Raw genomic sequence first — 15,067 nt, forward strand, 5'->3', positions numbered from 1 at the left:
AAGATCTGAAATAAATAACTTAGCTGCAAAAAAACAACAACACACAGAGATGTTGAAATAAAAATGTGTACAGCTTTATTTTAACCGCTCTTTCAGCATAATTTTCTTCTTTTGTTGTAATTGTCTTTTTGCACGTCATATAATACAGTCATCCTCAATGTGAGTAAGAGTTCCTGATAATAGACAGTTCATCTCAGGCTGCTGGATTTCTTCATCCTGCTTGTCAAAGCTAGAAACAGGAAGCACCTCACCGTCTGCTCACACGGCTCCTCAGCAGCTGTCAGATCATTTGGTGGTTCACCATCAAACATCACTCTGATTGGATCAGATCCAGGATCAGCTGGATGGTTCTTTCTCCTACAGGCACAGAGACAGACTGGTCTGAAACATCTCTCCAGATATTTTTATAAACAGGAAAGTTCCACTTTGTGTATTTTACACTGCAAAAACTGAAATTCAAGCAAGCGATTGCCTTATTTTTCATTTAAAAATTTGTCTTGTTAGACTTAATATGAACAACAACACCTGACAAGTCCAGAAAAATGCCTTATTTTAAGATTTTTAAAAGACAAAAATGGCGCCTGAATTCAATATAAAAATCAGCCATCTGGAGCAGAAAATATACTCGTCAATTGGCTTATATCGAGACATTTTTCTTTTTTCAAGAAATTAAATGAATTGATTTTCTCTTAACAACTCAAGCCTCATTTTTGTCTTTTAACTGACCTGTGAGGCAAATGTGGTTCAGATTACTGTATTGTTCTGAATATAAGACAATTTTTTTTCCTGGGGAATCCCTTTTGAAGAAGTGGGTTTGTTATATTTTCAGAGATTATGCTTTTAACAGCGGCGACACCTTCTCCCAATTGCACGCCACAATACCCTCCTACAGTGACAAGTAATGTAAAAAAAAGCAGAGGAAGGAGGAGAGATTTCTGATATTTGTGGTGGTTGCACCATTATTTTTCCTGACTCTCTATTTGCTACACATAGTGTGCACACGTGTCTGTGAATGCATCTTGGCGGAACTCTGCCATCTGCCATACAGAAAGCAGAGCTGTGAACACACGACCATGAAGAGACAGAAATGGCATTTTGTCATGTAAATAAGAAAAATAACATAAGGCTGTTAAGTCTGTTCAATAAAAGTAACAGATCTAGACCTGATCTATATGAGAGGAAACCTTAAATTACCTCTGCTGTGATGTGGCACTTAATGAAAATAAAACTAACTTGACCTTCAGGGGGGGTGGGGCGTAGTAGAGGAAACACTGATTCATTTTCCCCACCCATTATGACATGGGATCCACTGAGATATCACACTATGAAACTGTTATAAACAACAAACTACCTTATCTTATCATATTTTTTTTTCTCTATTGCAAAATGAGCTAAACTTTGATGTGGCACTATGCTGTTATAAACAACAGTAAATGTTCTTTCCTGATTTTGTTTGATTTTGTTATCAAACAGCCTTTTCCCCCCAAATCTGCCTCAGGAAAAGGGGTCTGTTTTTTTTAATCCAGGATCACCCTACGTTCAGATCAATACAGTAAGTCTAATAACACAGTTTGGACTTAAAATAATAGGAGAAAAAAATTGCTTCAATTTCAGTTTTTGCAGTGTATCAATCTGCACATATGTTAAATCTTTATTAGCTAAGAGACAAATGGGTTGACTTGTTTGTCTCTTTGGCTCAGAAGAAGATAAACACCTATGCAAGCTTCTGACTCAGGGACATTTACATCACCCCTTTTAAATTTAACACATCTTATTCTTAAATAATTCCCATAAATCTGTTCTCCAAAGTTTTGAGTTTACCTTCCAGACTCATCCTGGGATTCTCCAGCTTCTTTTCCAGCAGCGAGTCCATCAGCTTCCTCAGATGTTTGAAGATAACACCGATCCGTACGGGAGCCTTAGAGGGTCAACAACATGGATTACTTTTCAAAAAAGTCCACTAGTTCTGGTTTTTAAACTATGACTCTTCCTGATAGAGGAAGTAGAAGAGAAAAGGGAACAAGGAGTCATTGACCCCTTTAACACATTAACAACAAAGAGATCACATGGATCTCAAACATGTAGTCTAACTTAATTCACCCGCTGGTTTCTGATGAAGCCTTATGAAGCCCAAAGAGGCTGCTCGCCATACTAAATGCCAATGTGGACTAATTGTCAGCTCTTCTAGAAACCAGCAAAAAAAGTTGGGTACAAACTCCTAACCCACTGTGACCTCTGACCTGGAAGTGAATCCATCCATCTAATGTGATGAGCCTTTCTCTGTGCTGGATATCAATGTCTCCTCCAAACAGCAGCAGAGGGAAAGGAGGAATCAGAGAGGTGTCCCTCAGGTAGATCTTCGTGTACTTCACCTGTGGAGGGAGAGAAAAAGACCGATTAGCAGAAATGCAACATGGAGAAAGAAAAATAACACAGAGAGTCCTCTTCGTACCTTCTCCTGGTACAGCAGCCAGCCATGTGTCTGCAGGTTGCGGTTCACAGATGACGGGTGGACCTGAGCTTTCCCCTGCGGCGTTTCCACTGTACAGGCCACCCGCTCCAGAACGTCCACAGACGGGGTGCACAACACCCGAGCCACACTGTCGTAGAGTCCTGCTGTCAGCACCGCGTTCACGACAGAGATCTGCTGCCTGGAGAGCGGAGCCGCCGGCTGCTTGGAGTGATGAGAGGAGGAGGAGCGAGAGGACCAGAAACCTGCCTGCTCCATCATCTTCATCAGCTCGTGCTTCACATCCTGAAGAGACGGTGAGGTTTGAGTATGAACAGACTCAGATCATAGATTATCAGATTACACAGAGGACTGTAGCTTACCTCTATTGTGAGGAGAGCTGTACGGTTCAGGAAGTGTTTCCTGCAGTACGACATGTCCGTTCTGTCAACTTGAGACTTCTTCCACCTAAGACGGAGACCAGTTAGCAGAAAAGGAGGCTTCTTAAACATCTCAGTGAATTTAAATCAAGATTTAAGCTTCTAAAAGTCTTTAAAAGACGTCAAGAAATGAAAACACAAGTCTTCGATGAGGCCCGTACCCCAGATAAGCGTTGTAAATGGTCAGGTGATCAGAGTTAGCGACAGCCAGTGCTGCTTTAGCCAGGTTGGCCTCGTCTTTCCTGTTCATGGGCGTGGAGAATGGAGACTTCTCTGTGATGGCTGCTGCGATGGTTGCCTGAAACAAAACAACTCATTAGGAAGGATGTGAAGCTTTTCTTCTGTCGTTGAAGGATGTAGAGACTCTGAACACTTGTTAATTTCACATGGTGTCATCATGGTAATTTAGAGGAACGTATCCCTATTTTTAGAGAAGATTCAGAGAAGAGACTAAACTATGACCTTTAGTAAAACCTCATGTGCTTTTACTTTGAAAGAACAGAACAGGTATTTCAGTGAAGAGTAAGTGAAAACAGCCAGAAGAAGTTGTTAGATGTAATTAATAAGAAGTGTAAATGTCTGACAGCGCCCTCTGCTGTTTGATAAAAGAAACTGAGTAAGGGTTTTTCCATTCATCTCAGGATGTAATGTTAAAAGTACAGCTCAGTTTGTTTTTGGCATGTTAATAAAATAAAAATAATAAAAGCAACAGACAGATTTAGTTTCATTAAAATCTTAAAGACTTTAGATGTAGCATCAGCAGTAGGATCTAGATCTACTCAGACTTCTTCTGTTTCTACATTTCGAACGTAATATTTTCTGTTTGATGAGTGAATTTCATAGACTTATTTACTACACATCTTCAAATAAGACAACACACAACTGTATTTTTCTCTTTTTTCAGTGTTACTGAAGCCTCTCTTCTTCTGGTTGGTCTGACACACATATGCATCACTGTACGCTAGGGATGGACCATTAATCGGCCGGGCCGATTAATTCTATGTCCATAGATACAAAAGGTTAAATATAAAACTGTGTTATTTTGGCTCTGATGCAGCGGTGCCTTTCTGTCTGCTGCCGCTACTCTGTCTCTGGCATCGTCCCCCCCACAGTACTATCTGATTGGTTCCACACAGAGCCATGGCTTAGGTAACAGCCAATCAGCAGTGAAAGCTGTGCATGCACACACGCACACATACACATACGGCAGAGAGGAGAAAAGGTTTTGCAGAGTGGAGATATATGTTTGGAAATCATTTTTAGACAGCAAACTCTTCTGAAATTGTATTAAACGATCCAGTCCCAGTTTAATTACGTTTTCATTTAACTTTATAAGACATGCTGCTGAGCCTGGCAGCTGATCAATAAACGAATGCTCAAAGATATTTATGCAAAGTTAAGTGTTGAATTTTGTGTTATTCAACTTTTTTTTTTACACTTTCACTGCAAATAAATATCGGCTCCAAATATTGGTTACTGCCTCCTTTACTACTAATAATCGACATCCTATTGGTCCTGAAAAAGCCATATCGGTCTATCTCTACTGTTTAATAGTCATAGTGCATGTCAAGCTAGTCTGCTGAAGACCAGGTTTCTGGTATTAAGACTTTGAGACAAGGCGACTAGCTGAGGGTTCATTTTAATCTTGTTTCATACAGCCCAGAAAATAGTTTGCTGTGTATTTTTGAGAATCTGCCACACTTCCTACACTGTACTGAGTTCACTCAAAGGTACAGCCCCTCTCTCTTCTCTCTGGGGCATCAACACTGAAGATCGCAGGTAAAAAGAATTTAAACTCTCTATGTTTTGAGGAGATTTGTTGAAGAAGTCCAGGGAAAGTTCTGTAACAAATGTTTCAGTAGCCTACATGCTCCTGTTTTCAGTCAGTGTGGAGATTTGGACTCCTTTTAGTTCAGCACTGAACCATTTTGTTACACACCTGCAACAAACTGAAAGTGCCAAAACACTTTGAGTACATTTAGACAACCTTTATATCCCCAAATTAAATGCCTTAAATACATATAATAGATATTGTAGAGAAACAGCAGCAGGAATGAAAACCTCCCTGATAAATCCCCACTCAGTTATTTAAAGTGAAGCAGTGGTCTGAGTGTTGGACTCACGATGGGCTCCAGGCAGCCGAGGATGGCTCCGTAAATGAGCATCTTCCCGATCTTCACATTCACAGGCAGACTGGCCAGGTGTTGTCCCAGAGGAGTGAGGACGTGGTTGTTGGAATGGCACGCTCCGATCTTCCTCAGGAGATTGACGGCGTTACTGACTGACTGAGGCTGAGGAGGATCCAACGCCCGACCCAGGAAGTCCTCTGGGGCGCCGTACTGACACTTCTACATGAAGGAAAGAGAGCAAATGAGGAGGGTTAGAAATGACTTTAAACATGAGCTGCTGTTGAATGAATCATTATCTCTGAATGTCTGATTTGTTTACCATAATGTGAAGGCAGAGCTCCTCCAGAGGAACTCTCAGGATCTCAGGAATGGAGTAATCCATGAAGGCATCAAACCTGAAACCAGAGGGTTAACATAAAGCTGTACAGGTCAGCAGGTTATCTTCACCAGGAATGTGGAATAGTTTTAGAATTACTCAGATCAGATGGCTGCAGACATTCACTGTACCTGAATTTTGGATAGAGTCTGAAGCAGAAGCCATTTCGAACTCGCCCTGCTCTGCCCTGCCTCTGGAGGGCGCTGGCTTTGGAGACAAATGTTTCCACCAGAGAACTCATCTGGCTGCTCTCGTGGTACCTGAAGGACACAAAACCAGCGAGTTACGAGCCACACTAAATAACTGATGGAGGGATTTCAATTAAAACTAGAGCAGGAGATATCCTTTGTTTACAGGAAAAGTGACTCAATTCCACTTAAACTGCAAATACGACTGTGCTTACCCACTCCGCTAGTAAACTGCTATTAAAGAGGGGGTACCGTTCTGCTTTTCCATATTTCAAACATGGATCTAAAGAAACATTTCTGGATGTTTACACTGAATGTGTGCAGATTTTTCAAACCACTACATACTCAAACGTTGTAGAAATCCCTGAATCTGTCTGTAAACTGATCAAAACGCTCTATTCTAAAAAACAGCACAAGATCTTCACGAGACGTGCTGAAATGATGAGATCATCGCAAAAGGATCATTCTGGCTGGTTCATGACACTTTTCGTTGGATGGCCCCTAAACCACCAAGGTCTGCCTATAGCTCTGTCCCCTGACAAGCCTCTGAAGGCTGGCCAATCAGAGAGAAGGGGGTTTGTGGAGGGGCGAGTCCTAAAGAGACAGCAGTTAAACCAAAGTGTTTCAGACTAAGGCTGTAAAAAAGTTTTTCTAAAACTCCAAGGAGAGAAAAATAAAATTGTTTTTTTTAAAATCATATAAAGCGACAGGCTACAGGGGCACCAGACGGGCAGAATAGAGACTTATAAAAGCAAAATAACCCCCTCTTTAATGTCATATCGGCTTCACATTGTGTTTTTAGCATTTTCTCATTGTTTGACATGCTACTGTTAGCATATAGCTTATGGTGTAGCTGTGTACACTGTTTCATCATCAATTAAAACATATTATGATGACAGAGGCCATATAACAGAGCCCGTTTTTTTTACTCCCTGTTACAGCATGAATCTGTTTAAAGTTTACAAAAGATTAAATATTAAAACTGATTCATGCAGAAGTTTTCCTGAAGAGTTAAAGTTTCATTTAAAAACTCTCACTTGTTCTCTTTTGTCTTTCCAGTGTCGATGACAAACACAACATCAGGAATGGTCACACCTGTTTCAGCGATGTTTGTCGACAGGACAATCTGTGCAGAAAAAGAATTCAGGACGTGTGTAAATAAAGAATTTGTCAATCTTACTTTTTAATCAGAAACAAAAAATGTGACATCATGAAGGATTTTCTATTTTTTATCAAGCACATTCCTTGCAGTACCTTTCTGACACCAGCAGGTGGCACTGTGAAAGCAGCAGCTTGATCCTTTGATGAAAGAGTGGAGTGGAGAGCAACAATCCTGTATCTTTAAAAAGAGTGTGAAAAACAGACTTAGAGATTCTGTGTCTCACTTTTTTGTGTGTAGTGTTTTAAAAGTTGATTCACATGCGTCACCTGTTTTTATCTTTGAACCTCTTGTCTGTGGTGAGCAGGTCGTACAGCTGCTGAATGTGAGCCAAACCTGGCAGGAACACCAAAATTGCTCCTTCCACCTCCACAAACTGTGGGGATTTTTCTGCCAAAGAACAAAAACACCGAAATCAAACAAACACGTCACAAAATCTGAACACAGATGTATGAAATGTGTGTTTAGGTACCGAGATAGTGAATGAGATCAACCAGTAAGTCCATGTTGATCTTATTGGGGTTCATGTACTGCAGCACGTGCCGAGTCCTGCTGCTGAAGTGGTCCAGATCTGGACCCAGGTCCCAGCCAGAGGAGGAGTCTCTCACAATCACTTCCTGAAGCAGAAAGAAGTTAAATACATGAATCAAACATCAGATCACACAAAGAGGAAGTTGTTCATCACTGCTGCAGAGAAACAAACTGACCTGGTGCTGTAACGTCTTTCCACCTTTCTGTGTGACAGAGACACTGACTTCCTCTTCCTCCTCTAGAATCTTCTGGCTGTACTCTGAGTCTTTTTCCAGGACGTAGCCCGTCTCCTCCACGATATCTTCTAAGTGGAAAACCTAGACGCACAAATAAAGGTTGAGAGTCCTTCTTATTCATTTTCTGATCAATTCAACAGACCACCACAAAGCTGAATTTGATTTTTCTAGAAGTGGCTCCTTACTTCCACAGGGAAGGTCCTGCCAGGGATAGTGATGACCGGGCAGCGGTTGAAGTAGTTGGAGAACTTGTGACAGTCCACAGTAGCACTCATGAGGATCAGCTGTAGGTCTGATCTCCTCATAACAACATCTTTGAGGATCGTTAACAGGAAGTCGGACTGCACACTGCGCTCATGGACCTGACATGAAGGAAGAAGGGGGAGGAAGAGAGGATATTATAAAAGATGTTGTAACCATCTGATTTAAAGATGCTATGAGGAGGATTTGTTTTAATTGCACTCCCTCGCCACCTTGTGGCCCGGAGGCTCCGCACAGTGTCATAAATGACTTTTAGCGATGCGTGTGTTTGTTTTGGAATCAAATGGAGATCAGATCAAAACAATTTTTCTTTGTTTAAGACAACTTTTTACTGGATACAACGTGCTGAGGTAAGGTACGTAGCGCTACATTTTAAACATGACATCATGCAAACGTTGTAGTAGCCGGCTATATGTAGTGCTATCGGCAGCCCGGTGCTCCGACATATCTGTAGGCTAATGTGACAACAAGTAAACACTATCAATTTATAAGTAGTTTAGTAGCTGTTTATATTTAGCTCAGCTGGCAGTCCGGTGCACTAAGACATGTCTGTAATGTGTAACGTTAGTGAATCCTGGTTATGTCCTGCCAGTCATCTACCAATCAGAGCTAACGTAACCTCACTCTTCATTTTATTGATAGACTCTCAAGTTTGAACAGACCACTGCAGAATAACTGCTGACTGTGGGTTGGAATCAACATTAGCACAAACAGCTCAGCCCCTGTGTTAGCCTTTAGCTCGTTTTTTAGCCTTTAGCTCGTGCTCTATCTCTCTACTGTTTATCTTTCTCCTGCTCTTCTGTCATTTTTCTGTCTGACAGTTAAGCTCCAGTGTCCACCATCACTACAAAATTAATCACAGAAATTGTTTTCAGCAGAGAAAAACACAGATCTTTCCTCTCACTAATAAACTTCGTCAGCTGGTGTGGTGTTGTCATAGAAACCTAGATGTGCCATAAATCAATCCAGTCCTGCTTGACCAGATCAGGAAGCTAGGAAGTGGCAATTTAAAATAATCTGTAACCTGCAATATTGGCATTAATAATCTGATTTTAAAGTGTGGATTACGATCAGGTATAGATCTAGGAGGGAAATTTTTTTAAGACCACTTAGAAACTCTGCACAGCTCCTTTTATAGGATTGGTTTGAGGGCATAATCGTGGAGTGTGGTACAGCAGCACCATGTCATCATACAAAGTGATAAGACAAAAGAATAAAAAATGATCCAGTGTTTAGTGAAGGGCTCTTGGTACCTCGTCTACAATGATGTGTGTGAGGGAGCTGAGGTGTCGGTCATGCTGTAGTTTCCTCAGCAGAACTCCAGTTGTGCAGTAAAGCAGACGAGTCCACTCCCCAGACTGATTCTCCATCCGGATCTGATATCCACACAGCGAGGACTGAAACGAGATTCAAACAAGCCAAACATGAGCAAAGCACGGAGTCGTCTGTTAAGGTAAATAACCCTCATCCTCACCTTTGACCCTGGTCCGTCCTCGCAGCCCAGCTCCTCGCTGACCCTGCAGGCCAGGCTCATGGCAGAGATCCTGCGTGGCTGCGTCACCACGATGTTGCAGGGTTTGGCATCTTTGCCTCCAGTCAGCAGCTCCTCCAGGAGGAACTGAGGAATCTGTGTGCTCTTTCCACTGCCTGTCTCACCTGCAACAACGACCACAGGGTGGCGCTGCAGAGCCTCCAGCACTTGGTGGCGGTGCTGGAAGACTGGCAGCTGCTCTCGCTCCGCCTTTAAGGTAAAACAGATTATCAGCTACTCTTCTCAAACATCAAAGTATCTGTTCAGTGGTGGATTGTGGGTGTTTTACCTTCAGTTTCTGAGCCAGCGGTGTCTTCCTCAGCTTCTTTAAGAGCTCTCTGGATGCCTCGAGTCCTCCTTCCTTCCTCCCTCCTCTTCTCTCACTCTTCTCCTCCACCCCTCCTCCCTCCCCGATATCAAGAGCAGCCAGGTTCTCCCAGGACTCCTCAGGCTCTTCATCTCCAGCCTGGTCCTGCCTCTGCTGGCCTGTGGATCCAGACCCTGGCCCCTGGTTCTGGTTCTGCTGCTGCTTGAGTCTGGTCAGGAGCCGGGAGATGAACTGGTCTCTGGGTTTGTTGGCTGCGGTGCGGCTCTCTTCCTGCTGCTGCTGCTCGCTGTCTCTCCACTCCAGCCACACGTCTCTGTACGTCGGGGGGAGGAGCTGGTGCACAGACTGAGGGTAGAGGTGGAGAGAGGTGCATCATGGGTATTAGTTAGTGGAGGGAGTAAATGGGAGGAAGTCACCTGCACAGCATATGTGTTACCTGTCCTTTAACCAGAGTGTAGAGAGCCAGAGTGGCTGCAAGGTGCTGAGCCTGCATGCTGTCCTCAGTCAGGATGGTCGGACACACCTCCAAAACATCGTCCGGCCTCTGAACTCGCACCCTGAGGAAGAGGAAGAGGAAAACATCAACGCTAACCCCAAATCAACAAATCTGCCTCTGTTACAACTATCTAGTTATTAAAACTTTGCTGGACAATATGTTTACAATCAGTCAATTTTACAACCAAAGGAAGAAAGTGGAAAAAAAACAAAGAAACAATAAAAAAAACAAGAAGCAGAAGATCAAGAAAGAAAGGGGAAGACGCGATAAGAAGAAAAGAATAAAAAGAAAGAGCATAAGAAATGAGGGAATAAAAAAACAAAGGAAGAAGAAAGACAGGAGACAAAAGAAAGAAGGGACAGAACAATGAAAGAAAAAAGATAAATACAAATAAGTAGAAAAGGAATATGCAAACAAGACAGATAGAAAAAACTGCAGGAAAAGTAGAAGATGGGGGAAAAAAGGAAAAGAAGAAAAATAATCATTGAGGAAAGGGAAAAGTGGGAGAAGAAATAGAAACAAAAGATGGTCAGTAAAGAAAACCAAGAAAGGAAGCACAATAATTTTAACAAAAGAAAGAAATGGAAGAAAAAGAAGGGCAAAGAAAGTAAAGAACAACAAAAAAAGAGCAAAACAGTATAAAAAAGGAAATGAAAACAAGAAAGAAAAAAAGATGGGAATGAACAAATAAAGGAAGAGACAAGTTAGATAAAAAGGAGGAAGAAAAAGGGCCAGGAGAAAAATAAAAAGAGAGAGGGAAAAAATATATAGAATATAATTTCAAAAAAGTCTCAAAATCCTCAGTTTGAAAAAAGAAGATCATAAGATGTGGAAAGGAAAGTTAAAATCAAAATATGATTTCTATCAAGAAATCTGTTTGATATGTTTGAGAACCTGATTTTAAAGAGTTCACACTACAAAAACTAAACCCTAAACAAGCGTTTGTCTTATTTTTAGTAGAAATTGTCTTATTGGACGTAATATGAGCCATATCACCCTGAAAAGTCTAGATTCTTCTTATTCAATGTATTTTAAGGCAAAAGTTACACCTGTATTAGTTGAAGTGAAAAAGAAATTCTGACAACAAAGTAAAAAAAGCAGGTGTTTAGTTTCTCATTTTGAGACAGCATTCTTATTTCAAGGAAGTATTTTTTTACAATCTGCAGAAGGTTTTTGGACTTGTAAACATATTATAAACACACTCACTTGCATCTCCAGTATCGACCAGCGGCTACTTTGTGAAAAGCAGGCGCTGGACTTTTGGGCAGATTCTTTCTGACCCAGTCGATGAGGAACTGTTTGGGAGACTTTCCCGTCCAACTGCGGGCCGTGTAGTCAAAGTTACGAATGTCTTTGGGCTCGTTCTTTTTCACCACTGCAAGAGACATTTTGACGCAATGATTAGTAAAAGAACAACTTGCGAATCTTGACAAATTTATGGCACACAAAGACAATTCATGGAGGTCAATAAAACGTAGCAAACAGAGGAGGATGCAAACTATGAGTATGCACCCTCTATCACAGCTGCATTATGCAGTTTACAGACTGAAGGAAGATGTTTTTTTTACTTGAGGGGACTCAAACCTTTCTCTGCAGGAGGAGCTTTTTCAACTTGTTCAAACAGCTTGAAGCCCAAGTCCTCTTTGTCCTCACTCACAGGTGCTTTCTTCTCCTTCTGAGGCAAATCGACCACTTTGAGAGCTGGATTGAACATGGGGTGGGACTCCAGCTGCTTCATTTCTACAAAAAGAAAAGTTTATACTAGATTTATAAGTCAGAGCTCCATGTAAAGTCAAACTTTAACACTCACTCACCTTGCTGTATGATGCGTATCCTGTCCTGAGCCGTCCTCTGGCCCTGCTTGTCTCCTTTGGTCTTTGCAGCAGCTGCCATCTCTTTGGCGTCATACAGTTGAGCAGTAAGGATCAAATACCTGTCATTCTACACCAAATAAAAGAAAACAATAAATGTGAAACAAAGAAAGGTGTCCCAATAGCCCCCTAACATGTTGTTTTATTTGCATAAATCTTTTCGTTCTAATCCTAAATTGTGAATCAGTTTTAACCTGAAGTTACTTGACTTTTACTCACTGGATCAAACTTTTCATCCAGTTCAGGATTGCGTGCAGCTTTCTTTCCTCCTACATCGTCTTCCTCCTCCTCTTCCTCCTCACTGCTCTGCTCTGCATACCTTAAGATCCAATCCTTCATGCTGGCAGCTTCATCCTTTTCTGTGGCCTGGAAAATAATAGACTTATGGGTCAGTCAATTTACAAAAATGAACCTCTTTTAAACCATCTTATTTTCAAGCATAAATGCACAAACCTTGGGCGTCTCTTTCTGGGTGCTGACTTGTGTTTTGGGGCTTTGTGTTGCAGATTTCTGCTGAGCTGAAGGCTGGAACCTCGGCCTGGTCTTCTGACTTTCCTCCTGCATCTGCTGGCTGAAACCCTCGGGAAGCTCCTCTGTGTTATGCAGAGTAAATTCACAATGTCCTGTCATTGAAAGCCCTGTTTCCTACACAGATACAGAATTAATGTTTGCAAATGTTGAAAATGACCATCTCTCAGGTTGAGGCAGAGCCAGTCGAGCGCAGAGTGCAGATCCCCTCCGTACAGAACACTACTCTTCATCGCCTCCTCGATGTGCTCTCTTTTAAAGTTGAACTTCTGCAGAGCTGTGTACAGGTCCTGCAAACACACACAGGGTCAAGGTAACACCTAAATGTGTGTTGTTACATGAAGAATGACAGGGATGATTCTGTATTTACCAGAAGCTTCTTGCTTGTGAGTCTGCCTGAGATGGGCCCTTTGTCTCCATTCTCCTCTCTGAAGTCATTGATCAGTTTGATGATCTTCTTCTCCAGGTCAGCTTGGATAGAAACCTGCATTAAAACATCAGATCAAACATCATTTTTAAAGGTTATGAACTCAACAACAGATGCAGCTGAAGCATTTTTTTTACTTGGGAAAGAAAATGAAAGATTCTCTTCAAAACAGTCAAGCAAACACTTGCCTTAAGTATGGATTTGTCTGCCACTCCACTTGTGTCCACTTGGGCTGTGTTGGCAAGACTGTAGGTCTTTGGAGCTGAAGGCAGAAATATTATACATACAACAATTATGTTATATTATTATATTATCATTAATTATGTTGTCTATACCCAGAGAGAAAAAAATTAATTGTCAAAGCTTTCATGGTGGCCATAGATCAATCCCCATATTGTGTTATGGTAGTAAAGTGGCTTTTTAAAAGTTGTGGATATGCTTCATAAACATGAATGTTTTAACTGTATTCTAATCTTAAGAGGTAAGTGTATACATAGCCTGTCACACAATTAAATACCTATAAAAAGTGTGAAATGTCAAAAAGAAGCTACCCCACTGTAAGTTTGTTTTTTCATATATTTACCACCTAACACCAAGTCAAGGTGTCAAAACAGAAAACCAAGAAGGCTTTTCTGAATACTGATATAAAGTATAGACTCTTATATAAAGTAAACTCTATCCAGTTTGTGTTTTTCCTTTTGTAGCCTACTTTTAACCCCCATATTCAACACAGGCGAAGGAGCCATTCATTTCATGCGTATACAGGCAGCTCACACACTGTCACTGTTATGTGTCTCAGTAGTATACAAGCCTTTTTACTAACCTTTTGACTTGGTTTCTTTGGCTGGTTTTCCAGGTTTGTTGCTGGCTGTCTGTTTCTTCGGGTCCTCCGCCACGCCGTTGCCCGGTGCAGAGGCACCAGTCCTGCCTGCTGCTCCTGCCTGGGCTCCCGGTGCAGCCGCTTGAGCCGCTGCTTTCTTCTTTTTTCCGCCCATAATGTCAACACAGCTCTGCTCGTCTGCGGCTACACTATGTGACTATGTGGTGACAAGTCATTCACTAAATCCTGAAGAGGGATGTTTCTTTTAAATCGGAAAAGATAATGCTAAATGTGTATCTCCCGCAGTCATGTCTGACTGGTAAACGAGTGACTTTTGGACAGCGCAGCTTCCGTACTAGTGTTCTGAGTATATGTGCTGCTTTGTCAAATGAAGCTACAATATGGGTTTTCCTGCTTTAGGGTTATTTTTTATTATGTATTTTGATTACAAATTGAGATTGTCCGTTGTGCCAGTAGAAACTGAATTTGATTTATTATATTAAATTTGAATAGCACGATTAAAAATTAAATTAAATGTTTTGAAAGATAATTCATTTACCTTGAAGTTGTATTCAACCTACTTGAAAAATCAACTCAATAAATTCCTAAAACTTAAAATACAAAGTTCAAATTCAGTTAACAAAATTCAGATTTATTCAGATTTAAAATTTCAATTTCAATCCAGAGTGGCATGACCATAATATGGGCTGAGATTGGTGCCGACCGTGCACGTGCCACTCTGGATTGAAAATCTAAGACCAAAAACTAAGGGAAAGGGTATAAACAATAATCGCAAGCAGAAATATTGGTATTCTTAAATACATATTGAATCAAACCTTTGACAAAAAGCCGAAAGTTGTGGCCATGCGCATGCGCAAACTGCGTAGAACCCTTTCGAAAGGTCGCAATGTTTGTTAGAACACCAGGAAGTATTGCACGGTCGTAACCTCGTGTTGTATTGTGGGTAGTGTACCCCTAAAAATCATGGCGGACGCCTTCGGAGACGGGTTGTTTAGCGTGTTTGATGAAGAACAACAAACGAGCTCGAGTAAAAAGATACCTGCGTCTTTGACACCAGATATAGGGTAAGTATTCAGGGTTTAATCAGTAACGTTTGGAGGTTAAATTCACAACATTCGAACGTACATGGCACGTGAACGCAGCATCATGTGTGCTCGTGCCATTCAGTCAACATGCTAGTTAGCCGGCATGTTAGCTAGAATTTGGAAACTAGAAACTGTACGAAGCAAATGACAGTTCCTAAAGGCGTCAAATTAAACTAGTTTAGCCATTTGTA

General features: G+C 41.4%; 2 protein-coding genes across 2 annotated transcripts in view; one reads left to right on the forward strand and one right to left on the reverse strand.

Moving 5' to 3' along the window:
* Nucleotides 1-70: 70 nt before the first annotated feature.
* dhx29 (DEAH (Asp-Glu-Ala-His) box polypeptide 29) lies at nucleotides 71-14,127 on the reverse strand. The gene is made up of 28 exons (XM_074690764.1): nucleotides 13,774-14,127; nucleotides 13,139-13,212; nucleotides 12,894-13,007; nucleotides 12,684-12,813; nucleotides 12,449-12,588; nucleotides 12,215-12,361; nucleotides 11,939-12,065; nucleotides 11,709-11,864; nucleotides 11,331-11,499; nucleotides 10,065-10,185; nucleotides 9,590-9,973; nucleotides 9,244-9,510; nucleotides 9,023-9,166; nucleotides 7,694-7,870; nucleotides 7,449-7,589; nucleotides 7,214-7,358; nucleotides 7,011-7,131; nucleotides 6,837-6,921; nucleotides 6,620-6,708; nucleotides 5,526-5,654; nucleotides 5,338-5,413; nucleotides 5,013-5,237; nucleotides 3,051-3,187; nucleotides 2,833-2,917; nucleotides 2,453-2,755; nucleotides 2,241-2,372; nucleotides 1,822-1,918; nucleotides 71-357 (listed from the first exon to the last, which is right to left on the reverse strand). The coding sequence occupies exons 1-28, from the start codon at nucleotides 13,943-13,945 to the stop codon at nucleotides 311-313; spliced, it is 4,134 nt and encodes a 1,377-aa protein (XP_074546865.1). The 5' UTR covers nucleotides 13,946-14,127; the 3' UTR covers nucleotides 71-310.
* A 583-nt stretch (nucleotides 14,128-14,710) lies between these two features.
* Nucleotides 14,711-15,067, forward strand: part of mtrex (Mtr4 exosome RNA helicase) — a 31,434-nt gene continuing 31,077 nt past the window's right edge. The window contains exon 1 of the mRNA XM_074689858.1: nucleotides 14,711-14,855. Within this exon, the coding sequence (XP_074545959.1) occupies nucleotides 14,755-14,855 (101 nt within the window). The 5' untranslated portion in view covers nucleotides 14,711-14,754. The remainder of the gene's footprint in view (nucleotides 14,856-15,067) is intronic.

This window comes from Halichoeres trimaculatus, unplaced genomic scaffold (assembly GCF_033239565.1).
Source record: "Halichoeres trimaculatus isolate MK-OKI-2021-1 unplaced genomic scaffold, fHalTri1.1 fHalTri1_scaffold_16, whole genome shotgun sequence".
NCBI classification, from domain to species: domain Eukaryota; kingdom Metazoa; phylum Chordata; class Actinopteri; order Labriformes; family Labridae; genus Halichoeres; species Halichoeres trimaculatus.

Excerpts from the sequence above, each read along its gene's own strand:
- dhx29 (XM_074690764.1), bottom strand. The coding sequence starts at position 13,945 with ATGGGCGGAAAAAAGAAGAAAGCAGCGGCTCAAGCGGCTGCACCGGGA. Across the intron at positions 5,655-6,619 it reads GGAAAGACAAAAGAGAACAA|GTACCACGAGAGCAGCCAGA; the intron begins GTGAGAGTTTTT and ends TGTGTCCTTCAG. Across the intron at positions 2,373-2,452 it reads GGCTGCTGTACCAGGAGAAG|GTGAAGTACACGAAGATCTA; the intron begins GTACGAAGAGGA and ends CTCCCTCCACAG.